This window comes from Oncorhynchus tshawytscha, linkage group LG11 (genome assembly GCF_018296145.1).
Source record: "Oncorhynchus tshawytscha isolate Ot180627B linkage group LG11, Otsh_v2.0, whole genome shotgun sequence".
NCBI lineage: Eukaryota > Metazoa > Chordata > Actinopteri > Salmoniformes > Salmonidae > Oncorhynchus > Oncorhynchus tshawytscha.
This window is the reverse complement of record NC_056439.1, coordinates 41,200,817-41,222,811: the sequence shown is the minus strand read 5'-3', so window position 1 is coordinate 41,222,811 and position 21,995 is coordinate 41,200,817. Positions and strand designations below refer to the sequence as shown.

Sequence of the window (21,995 nt, the reverse complement as noted above, 5' to 3'; positions counted from 1 at the left end):
GTTTTGGAGTATTGCTGTTTATTGAAAAACAGCCAAGTTTATTTACCCTGAATCCATCCCGGCACGACAGTGTGTGTCAGCCAGGGTGTGTGTGTGTGTGTCAGCCAAAGTGTGTGTCAGCCAGGGTGTGTGTGTCAGCCAGGGTGTGTGTTTGTCAGCCACAGTGTGCGTGTCAGCGAGGGTGTGTGTGTCAGCCAGGGTGTGTGTGTGTCAGCCACAGTGTGCGTGTCAGCGAGGGTGTGTGTTCGTGTCAGTGAATGTTTTGAGGGGTCTCTGCACCCCTAATGCTCCCAGATAACACTGCTTATCCACTCACACACCAGACCACGGCTACAAGCAGTGCACACTTTTCATTGAGTGTTTCAATAAAGGAAAATGTTGTTTTCTATACAGACAGAACTGAGAGAATAGTGATCATTCTTTTGTCCTTTATTTTTCATATATTTTTTTCAATATTTTTCACATATTGTCTTGTATGGTGTTGTGTTGAGTGGTTAAGGGCTGCTCCTACAGCTCTGTTCTCTATTAACACACACACACACACACATAGCTACACATACACACACATACCCACATACACACACAGACAGAGCCATATCTTTTGAGGATCGGCCCACCTTGATAGGCCTGTCTTCAGTGAACAAGACCATGCTTCTTTCATATCTGGTCCCATTACACACCCACCTGTTCAACAACATCACCTCAGCAGAAATAACTACACCACATCTATCATTCACATTGACATTTGTGTTGTAGTGGAATGACACAATTTTTCCGAGGTAGGTATATTAATTATAGGAATATGATACCAAAACATTTGATATATTTATTGATATTTGTTACAGAAAAATCATAATAATTTCATATTATGTATTTTCAGAATTAACAATGATTCCTGGAGTGTTTTTGGTTAGAAATCAAATACAATTTCATTTCTTATGAAAACTGGATGTAGTGGAAGGGAAATAGCTAGGAAGGGACAGAATGCATTTATATAAATAACATAATGGTAAATCAATAGTGTTATATAAATGGCCACAGCTGGAGATGTACCCTGGTGGTAATCCTTGTTTGATCTAAGACAGGTTAGGAACCACAGGCCTCCGACGTGTGTCACAATCATTACCGTCCCCTCTGCTAGCCTGTCCTACCTAGCGCTTTAACAGTATATGTCGCATTTATTCCGGTCCCCTCTGTTAGCTTGTCTAGTGTAGCGTGAGCCTCGAAGAGACGGCTTTACGGCCGTGCGGCCCATTGGCCAAATGTGTTTTTGCCATTATCACATTGATTGCATGTAATCAGTGGGTTTATTCTGCAGCCGATAGAGTGAATGACTACTTTCCCAGCCTGTAATGTTACAACAATTGATCTTTCTGCCTCGCCGGGAGACGATTTACATCCGCTGGCTCTCCTTTTATTATGTATTAATCCTCCTCCGACAGAAACAACTGTAATCATCCACCCACCAGTATACAAACACACATGCGCACACCCACACAGGCACACATACACGTACACAAACACACACACACACAAACACACCAAGCCCAGCAAGGAACCAGAGGCCATTTACACATAATTCACCAGAACAGGAAGCCAGTGTTTCTTACCCATAATTCTTCAGAAGAGCAAACTTCTCCCTTCGCTTGATGTTCAGAGCTAACAACCTGAGTGTGGTTCAACGCAGCTGGAGAAACAGCAGAATCAGGATGGTAGCGGAAAGAAGGAGAAAAAAAGTCATTGAGTATTGTGATGACATCATCCTATTCATGTAACTATAAAAATGTACATGCATTGCCTGTCTTTATTTCCCAGCGTTGGCCCTATCTAGATAGATATTTTTGCTTATTGGACTTATTGGACTTTCCTTATCTGTGTGGAGAGGAGACACAATGCATGACACTGATGAAATTATTTCTAAGATTAAGACAAAAGGAGAGAGAAAAACGGAAACAGTGGGGGAAATTATAGAGAAAGAAACAAGTAGAGGAGAGGAGAGACATATAAACAGAGCGGTAGAGAGTGGTAGGTGTATTGTGGCCCCCCTCGGTGACTCCCTCTTATACGATGATTGCATGTTTGTCCTAGCAGCTGTCAGAACAGTGAATCAGTGGTCCTTTCCTAATGACACCTTGTCATGGCAGAGTGGTCCACCAACATCACCACACACACACACACACCACTACTGGTCTCCTGTTGATTTCACCACGCCTCGCTTCAGCAAGCCCAGAAAAAAGACAGAGATGAAGAGAAAATGACAGAGAGAGCAGAGGAAAAAAGGAGGGTACGAAAGTGGGTAATCTGTTTGTTTTGTGTACCCCTCAGAGAGGTAACCTTTAGTAAAAGGCAGGTAGACCAAGGTGTTGAATATATGATGTCTAAGTGAGAAACGGAATCTTTTTGTCTATTGATGGAGATAGTTTGTGCTTTATATCTGACGTGTGTTAAACTGAGACGCGTCAGGTTGAGTATCAGGGGGCTGGTTAGGTCTTTGTTGTTGCACGGAGATCTGAAAGTGTTTTGATCTGCTGATGATTAAATATCTATTTATCGTTGATTTTAACACAGGGGCCTTCTGGCTTTGAACTGAGCTGAACACAGAGGGAGGTTTCACCGTGCCAAAGAAAGAGAAAAAAAGAAAATAATATTTCGACCTGTCATTCATATAAAATATATATTTTTTATCAGTATTTATTTGTTGTTTGCTTAGCTTCCTGATAGTTTCTTTATCTCTCTATTTCAATGTCCCTTTTATCTCTCTTGTTCACTCTCCTTTCTCTCGCTCCGTTTCTCTCCTCTCTTTCGTCAAAACATCATTGTCACGGAGAGCAAGTCGTTAATTTGTCTCCAACGCTGTGATTAATGTGTCCATCCAACAGCACCTTGCGAGCACACGCACACACACGGTACGCATGCACGCACACACGCACACACACGGTACGCATGCACACACACACGCACACACACGCATGCACACACACGCACACACACGGTACGCATGCACGCACACACACGGCACGCATGCACACACACACACGCACACACACGGCACACATGCACAAACACACGCACACACACGGCACGCATGCACACACACACACAATACCTGGCACCCAGATAAAAACAGACTTGAGGATGTGCTGCTGATACATTTGCCTCAGATCAATTTGTTTAATGATAATGTCTCTAATATGACTGTCTCTAATATGACTGGTCTTGAATATGACTGACTCCGATATGACTGATCTTTAATATGACTGTCTCTCATATGACTGGTCTTTAATATGACTGTCTCTAATGTGACTGTCTTCTAATATGACTGTCTCTAATATGACTGTCTCTAATATGACTCGTCTTTAATATGACTGGTCTTTAATATGACTGTCTCTAATTTAACTGTCTCTAATATGACTGGTCTTTAATATGACTGTCTCTAATATGACTGGTCTTTAATATGACTGTCTCTAATATGACTGGTCTTTAATATGACTGTCTCTAATGTGACTGTCTTCTAATATGACTCGTCTTTAATATGACTCGTCTTTAATATGACTGTCTCTAATATGACTGTCTCTAATATGACTGGTCTCTAATATGACTGGTCTCTAATATGACTGTCTCTAATATGACTGTCTTTAATATGACATCTTTAATATGACTGTCTCTAATATGACTGTCTTTAATGTGACTGTCTCTAATATGACTCGTCTTTAATATGACTGTCTCTAATGTGACTGTCTCTAATATGATTGGCTTCTAATATGACTGGCTTCTAATATGACTGTCTCTAATATGACTGTCTCTAATATGACTGGCTTCTAATATGACTGTCTCTAATACGATTGGCTCCTAATATGACTGTCTTTTAACATGACTGTCTTTTAACATGACTGTCATCTAATATGACTGTCTCTAATGTGAATGTCTTTTAATATGACTGTCTCTAATATGACTGGTCTTTTTACATCACTGCCATCCAATTTGACTGGCTTCTAACATGACTGTCTTCTAACATGACTGTCTCTAATATGAGGGTCTCTAATATGACTGTGTTCTAATATGACTGTCTCTAATATGACTGTCTCTAATATGACTGGCTTCTAACATGACGGTCTCTAATATGACTGTCTCTAATATTACTGTCTTCTAATATGACTGTCTATAATATGACTGTCTTCTAATATGACTGTCTCTAATATGACTGTCTTCTAATATGACTGTCTTCTAATATGACTGTCTTCTAATATGACTGGCTTCTAATATGACTGTCTCTAATATGACTGGCTTCTAATATGACTGTCTTCTAATATGACTGTCTCTAATATGACTGTCTCTAATATGACGGTCTCTAATATGACTGTCTCTAATATGACTGTCTCTAATATGACTGTCTTCTAACATGACTGTCTCTAATATGACTGTCTTCTAACATGACTGTCTCTAATATGACTGTCTCTAATATGTCTGGCTTCTAAAATGACTGTCTTTTTACATCACTGCCATCTAATATGACTGTCTCTAATATGACGGTCTCTAATATGACTGTGTTCTAATATGACTGTCTCTAATATGACTGTCTTCTAATATGACTGTCTCTAATATGACTGTCTTCTAATATGACTGTCTCTAATATGACTGTCTTCTAACATGACTGTCTCTAATATGACTGCCTTCTAATATGACTGTCTTCTTATGTGACTGTCTCTAATATGACTGTCTCTAATATGACGGTCTCTAATATGACTGTCTCTAATATGACTGTCTCTAATATGACTGTGTTCTAATATGATGGTCTCTAATATGACTGGTCTTTAATATGACTGCCTTCTAATATGACTTCCATCTGATATGACTGCCTTCCAATATGACTGTCTTCTAACATGACTGTATCTAATATGACTGTCTCTAATATGTCTGGCTTCTAAAATGACTGTCTTTTTACATCACTGCCATCTAATATGACTGTCTCTAATATGACGGTCTCTAATATGACTGGTCTTTAATATGACTGTCTCTAATATGACTGTCTTCTAATATGACTGTTTCTAATATGACTGTCTTCTAATATGACTGTCTCTAATATGACTGTCTTCTAACATGACGGTCTCTAATATGACTGTCTCTAATATTACTGTCTTCTAATATGACTGTCTATAATATGACTGTCTTCTAATATGACTGTTTCTAATATGACTGTCTCTAATATGACGGTCTCTAATATGACTGTCTCTAATATGACTGTCTCTAATATGACTGTCTTCTAACATGACTGTCTCTAATATGACTGTCTTTAATATGACGGTCTCTAATATGACTGTCTCTAATATGACTGTCTTCTAACATGACTGTCTCTAATATGACTGTCTCTAATATGTCTGGCTTCTAAAATGACTGTCTTTTTACATCACTGCCATCTAATATGACTGTCTCTAATATGACGGTCTCTAATATGACTGTGTTCTAATATGACTGTCTCTAATATGACTGGCTTCTAACATGACGGTCTCTAATATGACTGTCTTCTAACATGACTGTTTCTAATATGACTGTCTTCTAATATGACTGTCTCTAATATGACTGTCTTCTAACATGACGGTCTCTAATATGACTGTCTCTAATATGACTGTCTTCTAATATGACTGTCTCTAATATGACTGTCTCTAATATGACTGTCTCTAATATGACTGTCTCTAATATGACTGTCTTCTAATATGATGGTCTCTAATATGACTGGTCTTTAATATGACTGCCTTCTAATATGACTTCCATCTGATATGACTGTCTTCTAACATGACTGTCTCTAATATGACTGTCTCTAATATGTCTGGCTTCTAAAATGACTGTCTTTTTACATCACTGCCATCTAATATGACTTTCTCTAATATGACTCTCTCTAATATGACTGTCTCTAATATGACTGTCTTCTAATATGACTGTCTCTAATATGACTGTCTATAATATGACTGTCTCTAATATGACTGGCTTCTAATATGACTGTCTCTAATATGACTGGCTTCTAATATGACTGTCTTCTTATATGACTGTCTCTAATATGACTGTCTTCTTATATGACTGTCTCTAATATGACTGTCTCTAATATGACGGTCTCTAATATGACTGTCTCTAATATGACTGTCTCTAATATGACTGTCTTCTAACATGACTGTCTCTAATATGACTGTCTTTAATATGACGGTCTCTAATATGACTGTCTCTAATATGTCTGTCTTCTAAAATGACTGACTGTTTTAATACTGCCATCTAAAATGACTGTCTTTAATATCACTGCCATCTAATATGACTGTGTTCTAATATGACTGTCTCTAATATGACTGGCTTCTAACATGACGGTCTCTAATATGACTGTGTTCTAATATGACTGTCTGTAATATTACTGTCTTCTAATATGATTGTCTCTAATATGACTGTCTTCTAATATGACTGTTTCTAATATGACTGTCTTCTTATGTGACTGACTGTCTCTAATATGACTGTCTCTAATATGACTTTCTCTAATATGACTCTCTCTAATATGACTGTCTCTAATATGACTGTGTTCTAATATGATGGTCTCTACTATGACTGGTCTTTAATATGACTGCCTTCTAATATGACTTCCATCTGATATGACTGCCTTCTAAAATGACTGCCTTCTAATATGACTTCCATCTAATATGACTGCCTTCTAATATGACTGCCTTATTATATGACTGTCTCTAATATGACTGTCTTCTTATATGACTGGCTTCTAATATGACTGCCTTCTAATATGACTGTCTCTAATATGACTGTCTTCTAATATGACTGCCTTATTATATGACTGTCTCTAATATGACTGCCTTCTTATATGACTGCAATCTCTCTGTGCTCATGAAGATAGAATATTAAGAATTACACAGATGTCTGCCCCTTCACTCTTGGCAACATAAAGAGACAGGCACGTTGAGTGTTCTTTAATTTACTGCAGTGGGCTAAATCAGGGTCACACAGTGTTTCTTGGTAGACTTAAACAAGTCTACTTTGAAACAAAAGTACAGTACCATGTTAGATATATAGTTGAAATGTATTCCATTTTGAGTTTGCATCCCAAAATGACACTTTACATACATCACAGAAGACTGAAATATAACAAAACCATTTTTTATTAATAATGTATTTTATTTATGAAATTATGAAAAATATGAATAACATTCCACTCACTATGTCATTCGCCTGCAGGAACGGACGACGTACTATAGTATAGAGCAGGGTCTACCTTCATCTCTCTCTCTCTCTCTCTGTCTCTCTCTCTCTCTCTCTCTCTCTCTGTCTCTCTCTCTCTCTCTCTCTCTCTGTCTCTCTCTCTCTCTGTCTCTCTCTCTCTCTCTCTCTCTCTCTCTCTCTCTCTCTCTCTCTCTCTCTCTCTCTCTCTCTCTCTCTCTCTCTCTCTCTCTCTCTCTCTCTCTCTCTCTCTCTCTCTCTCTCTCTCTCTCTCTCTCTCTCTCTCTCTCTCTCTCTCTCTCTCTCTCTCTCTCTCTCTCTCTCTCTCTCTCTCTCTCTGTCTCTCTCTCTCTCTCTCTCTCTGTCTCTCTCTCTCTCTCTCTCTCTCTCTCTCTCTCTCTCTCTCTCTCTCTCTCTCTCTCTCTCTCTCTCTCTGTCTCTCTCTCTCTCTCTCTCTCTCTCTCTCTCTCTCTCTCTCTCGTCTCTCTCTCTCTCTCTCTCTCTCTCTCTCTCTCTCTCTCTCTCTCTCTCTCTCTGTCTCTCTCTCTCTCTCTCTCTCTCTCTCTCTCTCTCTCTCTCTCTCTCCCTCTCTCTCTCTCTCTCTCTCTGTCTCTCTCTCTCTCTCTCTCTCTCTCTCTTGCTCTCTCTCTCTCTCTCTCTCTCTCTCTCTCTCTCTCTCTCTCTCTCTCTCTCTCTGTCTCTCTCTCTCTCTCTCTCTCTCTCTCTCTCTCTCTCTCTATTTCTCTCAATTCAATTCAATTCAAGGGCTTTATTTGGAAACATGTGTTAACATTGCCAAAGCAAGTGAGGTAGACAACATACAAAGTGAATATATAAAGTGAAAAACAACAAAAATTAACAGTAAACATTACACATACAGAAGTTTCAAAACAGTAAAGACATTACAAATGTCAAATACAGTGTTTTAACAATGTACAAATGGTTAAAGGACACAAGATAAAATAAATAAGCATAAATATGGGTGTATTTACAATGGTGTTTGTTCTTCACTGGTTGCCCTTTTCTCGTGGCAACAGGTCACAAATCTTGCTGCTGTGATGGCACACTGTGGAATTTCACCCAGTAGATATTGGATTTGTTTTCGAATTCTTTGTGGATCTGTGTAATCTGAGGGAAATATGTCTCTCTAATATGGTCATACATTGGGCAGGAGGTTAGGAAGTGCAGCTCAGTTTCCACCTCATTTTGTGGGCAGTGAGCACATAGCCTGTCTTCTCTTGAGAGCCATGTCTGCCTACGGCGGCCTTTCTCAATAGCAAGGCTATGCTCACTGAGTCTGTACATAGTCAAGGCTTTCCTTAATTTTGGGTCAGTCACAGTGGTCAGGTATTCTGCCGCTGTGTACTCTCTGTGTAGGGCCAAATAGCATTCTAGTTTGCTCTGTTTTTTTGTTAATTCTTTCCAATGTGTTAAGTAGTTATCTTTTTGTTTTCTCATGATTTGGTTGGGTCTAATTGTGCTGCTGTCCTGGGGCTCTGTAGTGTGTGTTTGTGTTTGTGAACAGAGCCCCAGGACCAGCTTGCTTAGGGACTCTTCTCCAGGTTCATCTCTCTGTAGGTGATGGCTTTGTTATGGAAGGTTTTCTCTCTCTCTCTCTCTCTCTCTGTCTCTCTCTCTCTCTCTCTCTCTCTCTCTCTCTCTCTCTCGCTCTCTCGCTCTCGCTCTCTCTCTCTCTCTCTCTCTGTTATTTCTTAATCTTCTCTCTCACTCAGTACTACACATGTCATTTTATTCCCTGACAGTTATTGTTCCCATTAATAAGCAGCAACTAAATCTGAGCTCTTAAACTCTTAAACTCTCCTCTTAATGGCCCTCCCAGGGATTGGGGCTGCCTTGCGTTCCCGAAAACAGATACAATAATTTCCTCTCAAATGGTCTCTTCTCTGTCAAAATGGCTTTCCTTTCTTCTAAAATATAGAGCCTAGAATCCCATCCCTCTCGCAGCTAATGGGAATTTTATTGCGTCTAATTTTAGATTAAAGTGGGGCTTGGAATAAAAGCCACCATCTGACAATTGAGTTTATACATAGTTGTGAATATTACAGCCTGTTGTAGACCTGAGGAGAGAGAGAGGGATTAGAGAGGTTAAAAATACTTATGGTTAATAACTTCTTGTTTCAGAGTTATGAAGGGGAGTTGTTTTTGCTTCTGGGAAAACCTAAGGGTTGTGTTGTAAAGCGACACCAAGAAGTCTAAATGTTTCTAAACACTTCCTGATGTGTTTTCCAAAACGTTGCTGTTTTTATCAGTTCTCTTCTCGCTGTCTCTTACGGTTGAGCAGCTGTATGTACGTGAGTAATAATAATTTGGTGGGTGCTGTCACGATCATCATAATAACTGGACCAAAGCGCAGCGTGATCTGGGTTCCACATCTTTATTGCTATGTGAACCTCAAAGCAAAGCAAAGCAAAGCAAAACAAAACAAAACACGAGCTAAATGAACCGTGAAGCTACAATAGTTCTTAACTGACTTGCCTAGTTAAATAAAAGTTCAATAAAATAAAAAAATTATAATAATACTAATATAGACTTGGTCTTTTACCAAATAGGGATATCTTCTGTATACCCCCCTACCTTGTCACAACACACCTTAATGGCTCAAATGCATTAAGAAGAAATGAACTTTTAACAAGTCACACCTGTTAATTGAAATTCATTCCAGGTCACTACCTCATTAAGCTAGTTGAGAGAATGCCAGGAGGCAAAGGGTGGCTACTTTGAAGAATTTGATGTCTTCACTATTATTCTTCAATGTATAAATTTCCCTTGAACGAATAGGTGTGTCCAAACATTTGACTGATACCGTAAACGTGTGTATTACAGTTTTACAGTCACTTTTACCCTAATTTCAGAACCTTGCGGTCATTTTTACAAAACTCCAGACACAAAACTCATTACGGTCATCACTTGTAACACAGGCTGTACAATGTTCAAAACATTGCATTGCGCAGTCAGATCTTAAAACCTTGCACCCGCAGAATCATTGGTTCAAATAACAAATTTATCATGAAATACCATAGGAACATTCATTTAGTTCACCCACACACAAGATACCGATAGTTTCACTGTGTAGTTGTTCGTACAATCATGAAATATTGTAGTACAAAATATGTGATACATGTTTCATTATGGCACTTCACGTAAATACATCACTGTAAAAGGACTAGTAGAGAGAAAACTACAGACACAGTGGAATCTTTGAACAAAATCTGAAATGTATTGATGAAATACAATAAAATCACAACACAGGCTTCGATGAATCAAAGCAAAAATTATTATCTACAAAAATGAAACAAACTACAGTAAAACATCAACTGCAGTGTTCCTCACCTGGCTTACTGTAAAAAGCAAAACAAGTTTTGATTACTGTACTTCTATATTTCCATCAACCCTGTCTTTTGGATTCACAATGGATGTCTTCATTAGCTAAACATCTTGGGAAGAATCTTCGGGCATGGCGGATCCAGGCCTGACCCTGGTCTGCCATGATGTCATTGCATGCATCATCCATGGCCTGGAGGAGGGTGGCTTGTTTGTGAGAGCACCTATCATATACCTTCCACCTCCATGTGGAGAAAAATTCCTCAATCGGATTAAGAAAAGGAGAGTATGGGGGTAAGTACAGGATGGTAAATTGTGGATAGGCCTGAAACCATGCTTGCACCATTTGAGCCTGGTGGAACCTGACATTATCCCACACAATGACATAGGTCACGCCTTCATCACTACAGACCTGATTTATCTCATCAAGGAAGGTTACAAGGAGAGCTGCATTATATGATCCAAACGAGGTCTGCATCCCACCACACCATCTTCTGATATAGCCATACACATGGTGATGTTGGCCCCACGTTGTCCAGGTACTTGGATTGTTGCCCGCTGGCCAATGAAATTCTGACCTCTCCTCCTTGTCTTGGCCAGGTGGAAGCCTGCCTCATCCAAAAAGAGGAATTTGTGATGGTTTTTGTCAGTATCCAGCTCCATCACCCTCTAAAAATACATTTTGGAAAGAGAATTGATGTAGAATTTTGGGGGAATTTTTCATAACAGGCATTTTGAAACTGAACATACCTGAACATACTCATTCCTCAGTTGCTTCACTCTGCATTTCTTTCAAAAGGCCCACGGTATATCTGTTTTAGAGACACCTGGTGCCTTTTCAGCGTGTAATAGTCTGCAAACGTATGGCTTCCAGGTTGTTCAACATGTCATCACTGTCCAAGATGTACTGACAAATTTCTGTAAGGTGAATATCATTTCTGGCCCGACCCAAATTGACACAGCCCGCTCTTGTTGGTCAGTCAGAACTTTGCCTCTGCCTCCCCTATTTGGCAGAGTCTCAATTCTGTAGGGACAATTACAGTAAGAACACATTTAGTCACATCACCTACTCTGTGGTACACAGTATACAGTCATTTGATAATTGAGAGTAGCCTAATGTTTAGTGCAAGCTGAGGACTTACCGCTTCTCATTGCGGAAAGTTCTGATGATTGAGGCCACCGTTGATCTTCTGAGGTGTGGTTGAATCATTGTAGCTGCCTCAGTCATTGTTATGCCATGATTTATGACACAACTATTGCTTGGATTTCATTGGACACTCTTTGCTGTTGCTGCCGCTGTCTTGGTCCGTGTCCTCTACCACGTTCCCACACACCTCTCAAAAAGAAGAGGTGCTTGTCCCCTGCCATTCATTTGACCACCACGTCTTCCTCCTCCCACTGCTTGACCTCTTGTGACCTGGATCACCTGCCCGCTCCATGTTATCACTGTGTTGTTGTAGGTGGATACCACTCATTTCACTATACAGCTCCATGTTATCACTGTGTTGTTGTAGGTGGATACCACTCATTTCACTATACAGCTCCATGTTATCACTATGTTGTTGTAGGTGGATACCACTCATTTCACTATACAGCTCCATGTTATCACTATGTTGTTGTAGGTGGATACCACTCAGTCCACTATGTTTGTTGTAGATGGATACCACTCAGTCCACTATCAAGCTCCATGTCACTATACAGCTCCATGTTATCACTGTGTTGTTGTAGGTGGATACCACTCATTTCACTATACAGCTCCATGTTATCACTATGTTGTTGTAGGTGGATACCACTCATTTCACTATACAGCTCCATGTTATCACTGTGTTGTTGTAGGTGGATACCACTCATTTCACTATACAGCTCCATGTTATCACTATGTTGTTGTAGGTGGATACCACTCATTTCACTATACAGCTCCATGTTATCACTATGTTGTTGTAGGTGGATACCACTCATTTCACTATACAGCTCCATGTTATCACTATGTTGTTGTAGGTGGATACCACTCAGTCCACTATACAGCTCCATGTTATCACTATGTTGTTGTAGGTGGATACCACTCATTTCACTATACAGCTCCATGTTATCACCATGTTGTTGTAGGTGGATACCACTCAGTCCACTATACAGCTCCATGTTATCACTATGTTGTTGTAGGTGGATACCACTCATTTCACTATACAGCTCCATGTTATCACCATGTTGTTGTAGGTGGATACCACTCAGTCCACTATACAGCTCCATGTTATCACCATGTTGTTGTAGGTGGATACCACTCAGTCCACTATACAGCTCCATGTTATCTCTATGTTGTTGTAGGTGGATACCACTCAGTCCACTATACAGCTCCATGTTATCACTATGTTGTTGTTGTTGTAGGTGGATACCACTCAGTCCACTATACAGCTCCATGTTATCACTATGTTGTTGTAGGTGGTTACCACTCAGTCCACTATACAGCTCCATGTTATCACTATGTTGTTGTAGGTGGATACCACTCAGTCCACTATACAGCTCCATGTTATCACTATGTTGTTGTAGGTGGATACCACTCAGTCCACTATACAGCTCCATGTTATCACTATGTTGTTGTAGGTGGATACCACTCAGTCCACTATACAGCTCCATGTTATCACTATGTTGTTGTAGGTGGATACCACTCAGTCCACTATACAGCTCCATGTTATCACTATGTTGTTAGGTGGATACCACTCAGTCCACTATACAGCTCCATGTATGGATGGATACCACTCAGTCCACTATACAGCTCCATGTTATCACTATGTTGTTGTAGATGGATACCACTCAGTCCACTATACAGCTCCATGTTATCACTATGTTGTTGTAGGTGAATACCACTCATTTCACTATATACTCGTACCACAATGTGAAATCAATCATCAGTAACAAGTTGGCAGTATTGGAAAAAATATTACAAGGGCCTGAATACATACATTCACCGGCCGCTTTATTAGGTACACCTGCGTGTTAACACAAATAGCCTACTGCTTTTAACAGTGAATCGTATGGCTGTCTGCAACTCTATATACAGAGTATATAGAGTAGAGAACTTTAGTTCTTGTTTGACCAAGATGTGTAATCTAAGCAACTTTGACCGTGGTGCCGCACATGGTGGTTCCAGCATCTCAGTAACAGCTGGCCTCGTGGGATTTTTACGCACTACAGTCTCTAGAGTTTACAGAGAATGGTGCAATAAACAAAACATACAACTATGAATTAAGAGTAATGCAACATTTATCATTTTGAGCAGTTGTATCACTTGATAGTTCAATCATTGTAATGACATGAATAGACAGTCATCCCAGATGTAATGTGTGAATTGCATTTTGAAATGGTAATTCTTTGATGTTAAGTTGTGTCATTTTGAACAGGTGATTTTAGTTCAGTGAACAAATGATCTTAGCTTTATGTGTATTGTATCCAAACAATTGGGAAAAGTGTTAGAGTTTTGAAAAATGTGCATTTTGTTCATAGGTTGTGAGTTTTGTGTCTAGAGTGTTGAAAAATGACATCAAGGTTCTGATATTAGTGCCAGAGAGATTGTAAAAAAACTGTAATTCACGTGTGAAATGGAAATCTGTTTTTTGAGACACAGGGTCTGCCATGCCCCTGGCGCAATGAGGGTTAAGTGCCTTGCTCAAGGGCACATGGGCAGATTTTTTTACCTCATCGGCTCAGGATTCAGACTAGCGACCTTCCACTTACTAGCCCAATTTCCTAACCGCTAGGCTACCTGCCACGTGTGTGTGTGTGTGTGTGTGTGTGTGTGTGTGTGTGTGTGTGTGTGTGAGAGAGAGAGAGAGAGAGAGAGAGAGAGAGAGAGAGAGAGAGAGAGAGAGAGAGAGAAGGTTTTTCAGGATTAATCAGCTTGAGGAAGACAGCTGATTTAAGTCAACGTTGTGGGAAATATTTTTCTCTACCCTTCTCTCCTCCTCACCTCTCTCTCTCTCCCTCTCTCTCTCTCTCCTTCCCTCTCTCTCTCCTTCCTTCCCTCTATCCCTCACCTGTTTCTCCTACTCTCCCTCCTCCCATGTCTGGTTTCTAGGTCTCAGTACAGTTAGGTGTTTTACAAGATGACTGGATTTTAGAGCACTCGTTGAGGTAGCATCACTCATTAATTAAAACACCACTTTGTGTTTTCCCTTTCAGAGAGAGATAGAGAGTGATCAATTAATTACAGCTGCCGTTAACAGTACACTCTTAGGAACTGAAGGGGTGGGGTGAAGGAGATGAGGGGGTGTTGCCACTAAATAGGTTGATGCTATTGAACAGGGGACTGGAAGGGGTGGAGGTAAAGTACTTTCCTTCAGATTCCTCATCTCTTAGTGTGTGTGTTGTCTCTGATATGTGTTTTATGTGTGTTTAGTATATCTGTGCGTGGTCTTTCTTGTTTCTTGTGTGTTGTTTGCTGTTTGCTGTGAGTGGCTGTCTCAGGCATGATTGAGCAGCGCTGTGCCTCCTTCGTGATTACTCTCATGTAGAACAAGTTGCTATTGACTAGAGAGTGACTGATGGCTGTAGGCTAGAGACGCTTCTACAGGCCTCCCTCAACACACACACACATTCCCACACTCTCTGTCTCTCTCATACACATTCTATTTAGATTATAGGTGTTTTATTTTGACATTTTTCTGAGAATAATCCAGTAGTTAGATTTAGTATGATGTCACTATAAAAAGACAACTATTTTGCAAAGTATTTGGTAAGATGTTAACATGTTTTTATTTTTTATTACGATTAACTCACTATGACAACATGTTCTCCACTCTCTCCTCCTTCCCTCCTTTCTCACCTATGACAACATGTTCTCCACTCTCTCCTCCTTCCCTCCTTTCTCACCTATGATAACATGTTCTCCACTCTCTCCTCCCTCCCTCCTTTCTCACCTACCTCCTTCCCTCCTTTCTCACCTATGACAACATGTTCTCCACTCTCTCCTCCTTCCCTCCTTTCTCACCTATGACAACATGTTCTCCACTCTCTCCTCCTTCCCTCCTTTCTCACCTATGACAACATGTTCTCCACTCTCTCCTCCTTCCCTCCTTTCTCACCTATGACAACATGTTCTCCACTCTCTCCTCCTTCCCTCCTTCACCTATGACAACATGTTCTCACTTATGACAACATGTTCTCCACTCTCTCCTCCTTCCCTCCTTTCTCACCTATGACAACATGTTCTCCACTCTCTCCTCCTTCCCTCCTTTCTCACCTATGACAACATGTTCTCCACTCTCTCCTCCTTCCCTCCTTTCTCACCTATGACAACATGTTCTCCACTCTCTCCTCCTTCCCTCCTTTCTCACCTATGCCAACATGTTCTCCACTCTCTCCTCCTTCCCTCCTTTCTCACCTATGCCAACATGTTCTCCACTCTCTCCTCCTTCCCTCCTTTCTCACCTACCTCCTTCCCTCCTTTCTCACCTACCTCCTTCCCTCCTTTCTCACCTACCTCCTTCCCTCCTTTCTCACCTACCTCCCTCCCTCCTTTCTCACCTATGACAACATGTTCTCCACTCTTTCCTCCTTCCCTCCTTTGTCACCTATGACAACATGTTCTCCACTCTCTCCTCCTTCCCTCCTTTCTCACCTACCTCCCACCCATGTTCTCCACTCTCTCCTCTTCTCACCTATGACAACTGTTCTCTCTCTCCTCCTTCCCTCCTTTCTCACCTACCTCCCACCTCCTCTCTCTCCCTCTCTCACCTCTCTCTCCTCCTTCCCTCCTTTCTCACCTACCTCCCTCACCCTCCTGACAACATGTTCTCCTCTCTCTCCTCTCCTTTCCTTCCACTCTCTCCCCTCCTTTCTCTCCTCCTTCCCTCCCTACCTCCCACCCTCCTTCCCTCTTTCTCACCTCTCTCTCCTCTCTCCTCCTTCCCTCCTTTCTCACCTACCTCCCACCCTCACCCAACATGTTCTCTCTCTCTCTCTCTCTCTCTCTTTCTCTTCTTCTACCTCCCTCCATCTCTACCTCCCTCCTTCCCCCATTCTACCTCCCACCCTCCTCTCCCTCTCTCTCTCTCTCTCTCTCTTCCCTCTCTTCTTCTACCTCCCTCCATCTCTACCTCCCTCCATCTCTACCTCCCTCCATCTCTACCTCCCTCCCCCCTCTACCTCCCACCTACCTCTCTCTCTCTCTCTCTCTCTCTTCTCTTCTTTCACCTACCTCCCTCCATCTCTACCTCCCTCTCCCCTCTACCTCCCACCCTCCTCTCCCTCTCTCTCCTCTCCCTCCTCCCCTCTACCTCCCACCCTCCATCTCTACCTCCCTCTCTCTCTCTCTCTCTCTCTCTCTCTCTCTCTCTCTCTCTCTCTCTCTCTCTCCTCCTTCCCTCCTTTCTCACCTACCTCCCACCCTCCTCTCCTCCTCACCCTCTCTCTCTCTCTCCTCCCTCCCTCCTTTCTTACCTACCTCCCATCCCTCCTCTCTCTCTCTCTCTCTCTCTCCTCCTTCCCTCCTTTCTCACCTACCTACCTACCTCCCACCCTCCTCTCCCTCTCTCTCTCTCTCTCTCTCTCTCCTCCTTCCCTCCTTTCTCACCTACCTCCCACCCCTCCTCTCTCTATCTCTCCTCCCTCCCTCCTTTCTCACCTACCTCCCACCCTCCTCTCCATCTCTCTTTCTCTCTCTCTCTTCTCTTCTTCTACCTCCCTCCATCTCTACCTCCCTCCATCTCTACCTCCCTCCCCCTCTACCTCCCACCCTCCCTCTCTCCTCTCTCTCTCTCTCTCTCTCTCTCTCTCTCACTTTCTCTTCTTCTACCTCCCTCCATCTCTACCTCCCTCCCTCCACCTCTACCTCCCTCCATCCAGGCACCTGTGCAGAATGTCCAGCAAAGAGCGCCACCTAGAGTCCAGCTGCCCATCCTACATTAAGACAGAGCCCTCCAGCCCCGCCTCCCTGGCAGACAGCATCAACCACCACAGCCCTGGGGGCTCCAGTGACGCCAGCGGCTCCTACAGCTCTACCATGAACGGCCACCAGAACGGCCTGGACTCCCCCACCCTGTACGGGCCTGGGGCCGGCCCCCTGGGCCCTGCTGGGGCCTCCAAGCGCTACGAAGACTGCTCCAGCACCATTGGGGAGGACTCGCAGATCAAGTGCGAGTACATGTTGAATTCCATGCCCAAGCGGCTGTGCCTGGTGTGTGGCGACATCGCCTCGGGCTACCACTACGGCGTGGCCTCCTGCGAGGCCTGCAAGGCCTTCTTCAAGAGGACCATCCAAGGTTGGCTTTCACGTTCCCTCTGCTTAGGGTTACTGGTTAGGGGTTAGCGATCAGACCTGTTTTTTGTTATTTTAGGCGCCCCTAGCCCCATACTGCAAAACACACATTCCCTGCTTATTTTTTATTTAGCTAGGCAAATTCTTACTTAAAATGACAACTTACCAAGGAACAGTGGGTTAATTGTCTTGTTTGGGGGCAGAATGTTTTTGACCTTGTCAGCTCGGGGATTCGATCCAGCATCCTTTTGTTACCTGCCCAACGCTCTAACCACTAGGCTACCTGCCACTTACAGCCAATAAACCAGTTTCAATAGGATACTTCCAGTGTTTACAACATGTACTGAGCGATAAAACCATGTGCTATAAGTTTTTCTGATCTGGTTGTTTGGGTTCCAAGAGGAATCAATGGTCAGACACAGGCCAGAGATCATGATTAGAGGTTAGAGGTTAGGGTCAGGGGTCAGGGTTCAGGCTTTATGTCGTTAAACAGCTTTCAGTGGCTTTAATAAAGATAGGAGATTAATGGATGGATGTATACCTACACTCATCCTTACTGAATCACTTCTGATGAGATGCTTAGATTATGGTATTTACTAAAATAAGGTTATAGATCAATGGGACTGATGGTATCAGTAAACATGATTTCTGAATGAAGTGTGTGAATCTGAGTGACAGTGACACTGCATCAGTATTTATGAGTATACCTAGTATTCGACTCGTTTTATTTTTTTTATATAGCATCATTTTTCTATTTGATAAATATCTTAGATAGAGGATGAAGCAGTATAGATATGTGTGTTTATATTGAAACAGGCTGACAGACAGGGAAGTGGATCATCAAAGAGCATTTCACTGAATTTAATATGGTGCTTGGCCCTAACACAAGCCAATCCTCCAATGGACAGATGTGTGTGCGTGTGTGTGCGTGCGTGTGTGTGCATGTGCGTGCGTGTGTGGGTGTGTTGGCCCTAGCATGGGTCCGGCCTCCTCTGGGCAGTGGTAGACATATTGGTATGTTTCAAGCCATTAGCCAATAAAACTGCAGGTAATCACCACAGCCTCTCCAGCTGGACACCACTATAGCAACCTGGCTGGAAGGAGGGAGGGAGAGAGAGAGAGACGAAAGGGGGGGGGAGAGAGATGGAGGCAGGCATAGAGAGGGGGGAGGACAGGAGGAGGGACCTGTCTGTTCTGTCACAGGAGACAGGAGAAACGGGGCATGGGAGGGACGTGTCTGGTCTGTCTGAGGGGACAGGCATAGAGAGGGCAGGGTAGCTAAGGATGGAACTATACTCCCCCAACCTGCTGTATTGGGAAAGTGGGAATTTTTGCGTGTGTGTGTGTGTTTGTGTTGTAGTTGGAGGAAGCGACACTCGGAGGCTCTGGCAGCTGGTGTTGTCGTGCCACCTGTCATCCTGCATCTATCACTACCTTATTGGAGGGGGAGGGAGGGAGGGAGGGAGGGAGGGAGGGAGGGAGGGAGGGAGGGAGGGAGGGAGGGAGGGAGGGAGGGAGGGAGGGAGGGAGGGAGGGAGGGAGGGAGGGAGGGAGGGGGGGCAGAGGGAGGGAGGGAGGGAGGGGAAAGGGAGGGAGAGAGAAAGAGGAGAGAGAGGGAGAGAGAGAGAGAGGGAGGGGGGAAAAGAGAGAGAGAAATGAAGGGAAATGAGAGAGAGGAAAGGGGGGAAATTATGAAATGGAGGAGCAATATACAATCACCGGACAGTTTATTAGGTACATCATCCCATTCACGAAAATGGATCGCTCCTACAGACAGTAGGTCAAGTGGCCGTGGCTTGTTAAATAAAGCAGACAGACATCGATGCATTCAGTTACTGTTTGATTGAACATTAGAATGGGCAAACCCAGTGACCTAAGTGACTGAGCGTGGTATAATCATTGATGCTAGGCACTCCGGATCCAGTATCTCAGAAACAGCCTCCAGGGCTTTTCATGCACGACAGTGTCTAGGGTTTACAGAGAATGACGCGACAAACAAATAACATCCAGTCAGCGGCTGTCCTGTGGGAGAAAACAGCTCGTTGATGAGAGAGGTCGAATGTGAACGACATCTCAGAGTGCACAACTGTCCTTGTAACAGATGGGCTATTGCATCAGACGTACACACCGGGTTCCACTCCTATTAGCTAAAAACAACAAGAAGTGGTTCCAGTGGCACGTGATCACCAACACTGGACAATTGAGGAGTGGAAAAACATTTCCTGGTCAAATGAACCCCGGTCCCTGTTGAGTCATGCTGATGCTAGAGTCAGGATTTGGCGTAAGCAGCATGAGTCCATGTACCCATTCTGCCTGGTGTCAACAGTACAGGCTGGTGGCAGTGGTGTGCCGCTGTCCAATCTGCAGCAACTGCGCATTGCCGTCGCATTGACCAACACCTCTGTGGTGGTGGCGGGGGGGTCCGATAAACTGGACACTGAAGGGTGGAGAAGAGAAAGACAAGGTGTTTCTAATAAACTGGACACTGAAGGGTGGAGAAGAGAAAGACAAGGTGTTCCTAATAAACTGGACACTGAAGGGTGGAGAAGAGAAAGACAAGGTGTTCCTAATAAACTGGACACTGAGTGTAGAAGGGTGGAGAAGAGAAAGACAAGGTGTTCCTAATAAACTGGACACTGAGTGTAGAAGGGTGGAGAAGAGAAAGACAAGGTGTTCCTAATAAACTGGACACTGAAGGGTGGAGAAGAGAAAGACAAGGTGTTTCTAATAAACTGGACACTGAGTGTAGAAGGGTGGAGAAGAGAAAGACAAGGTGTTTCTAATAAACTGGACACTGAGTGTAGAAGGGTGGAGAAGAGAAAGACAAGGTGTTCCTAATAAACTGGACACTGAAGGGTGGAGAAGAGAAAGACAAGGTGTTTCTAATAAACTGGACACTGAGTGTAGAAGGGTGGAGAAGAGAAAGACAAGGTGTTCCTAATAAACTGGACACTGAAGGGTGGAGAAGAGAAAGACAAGGTGTTCCTAATAAACTGGACACTGAGTGTAGAAGGGTGGAGAAGAGAAAGACAAGGTGTTCCTAATAAACTGGACACTGAAGGGTGGAGAAGAGAAAGACAAGGTGTTCCTAATAAACTGGACACTGAGTGTAGAAGGGTGGAGAAGAGAAAGACAAGGTGTTCCTAATAAACTGGACACTGAAGGGTGGAGAAGAGAAAGACAAGGTGTTCCTAATAAACTGGACACTGAGTGTAGAAGAGAAAGACAAGGTGTTCCTAATAAACTGGACACTGAGTGTAGAAGGGTGGAGAAGAGAAAGATAAGGTGTTCCTAATAAACTGGACACTGAGTGTAGAAGGGTGGAGAAGAGAAAGATAAGGGAGGGCTAGTAAAGGGGATGAGAAAGAAAGGAAAGGAAAGGTTGAAGGAAGGTGGGTAACACATGAAAGATGGAATTTGTAGGATACTGTGCTCCTGAGTGGTGCAGCGGTCTAAAGCACTGCATTGCAGTGCTAGAGGTGTCAATACAGTCCCTGGTTCGATCCCAGGCTGTATCATATGTAATTAGGAGTCCCATAGGGCGGTGAACAGTTGGTCCGGCGTCGTCCAGGTAGGTTGTCAATGACTTGCCGAGTTAAATACATGTAAAATATACTGTTTTTCTGCTCTATCCTGTTCCCTACCCACTATGTTTCCCTAGTCCATTGTCTTAGCAACATGTCACGTGTCCTCTCTCATAGTGTACCCCCACTCTATACCGTTCCCTACCTGTTTCCTGCCATAGACTCAGGTCCTATGTGACCTTCATCAGGGGCAGCCAGGCTTCACTACTCATATATTAGTGACTTGTGACCGATAGAGGATATGTAGAAAATTGGATATCACAGAACTACAGAGACTCCTATTGGAGAGGAGAGTGAAGAGAGAACTAGAGACTCCTATGGTCTTTTAAAGTGGACAGAGAGAGATGGATGAGAGGGTGCAGAGGGAGGAGATAACTAGAGAGACTCCTATTGTCTTTTAGAGTGGACAGAGTGAGGTGGATGAGAGGGAGGAGAGAACTAGAGAGACTCCTATTATCTTTTAGAGTGGACAGAGAGAGGTGGAGGAGAGGGTGGAGAGAACTAGAGAGACTCCTATTGTCTTTTAGAGTGGACAGAGAGAGGTGGAGGAGAGGGAGGAGAGGGAGGAGAGGGTGGAGAGAACTAGAGAGACTCCTATTGTCTTTTAAAGTGGACAGAGA

At 43.0% G+C, this 21,995-nt stretch overlaps 1 protein-coding gene across 6 annotated transcripts in view; it reads left to right on the top strand.

Moving 5' to 3' along the window:
- LOC112239153 (estrogen-related receptor gamma) overlaps positions 1 to 21,995 on the top strand; it is a 310,010-nt gene that overhangs the window by 193,885 nt on the left and 94,130 nt on the right. For all 6 annotated transcript variants that reach the window (XM_042330139.1, XM_042330137.1, XM_042330135.1 and 3 more), the window contains one exon: positions 17,380 to 17,795. In XM_042330139.1, coding sequence (XP_042186073.1) covers positions 17,393 to 17,795 — 403 coding nt within the window. In that variant the 5' untranslated portion in view covers positions 17,380 to 17,392. The remainder of the gene's footprint in view (positions 1 to 17,379; positions 17,796 to 21,995) is intronic.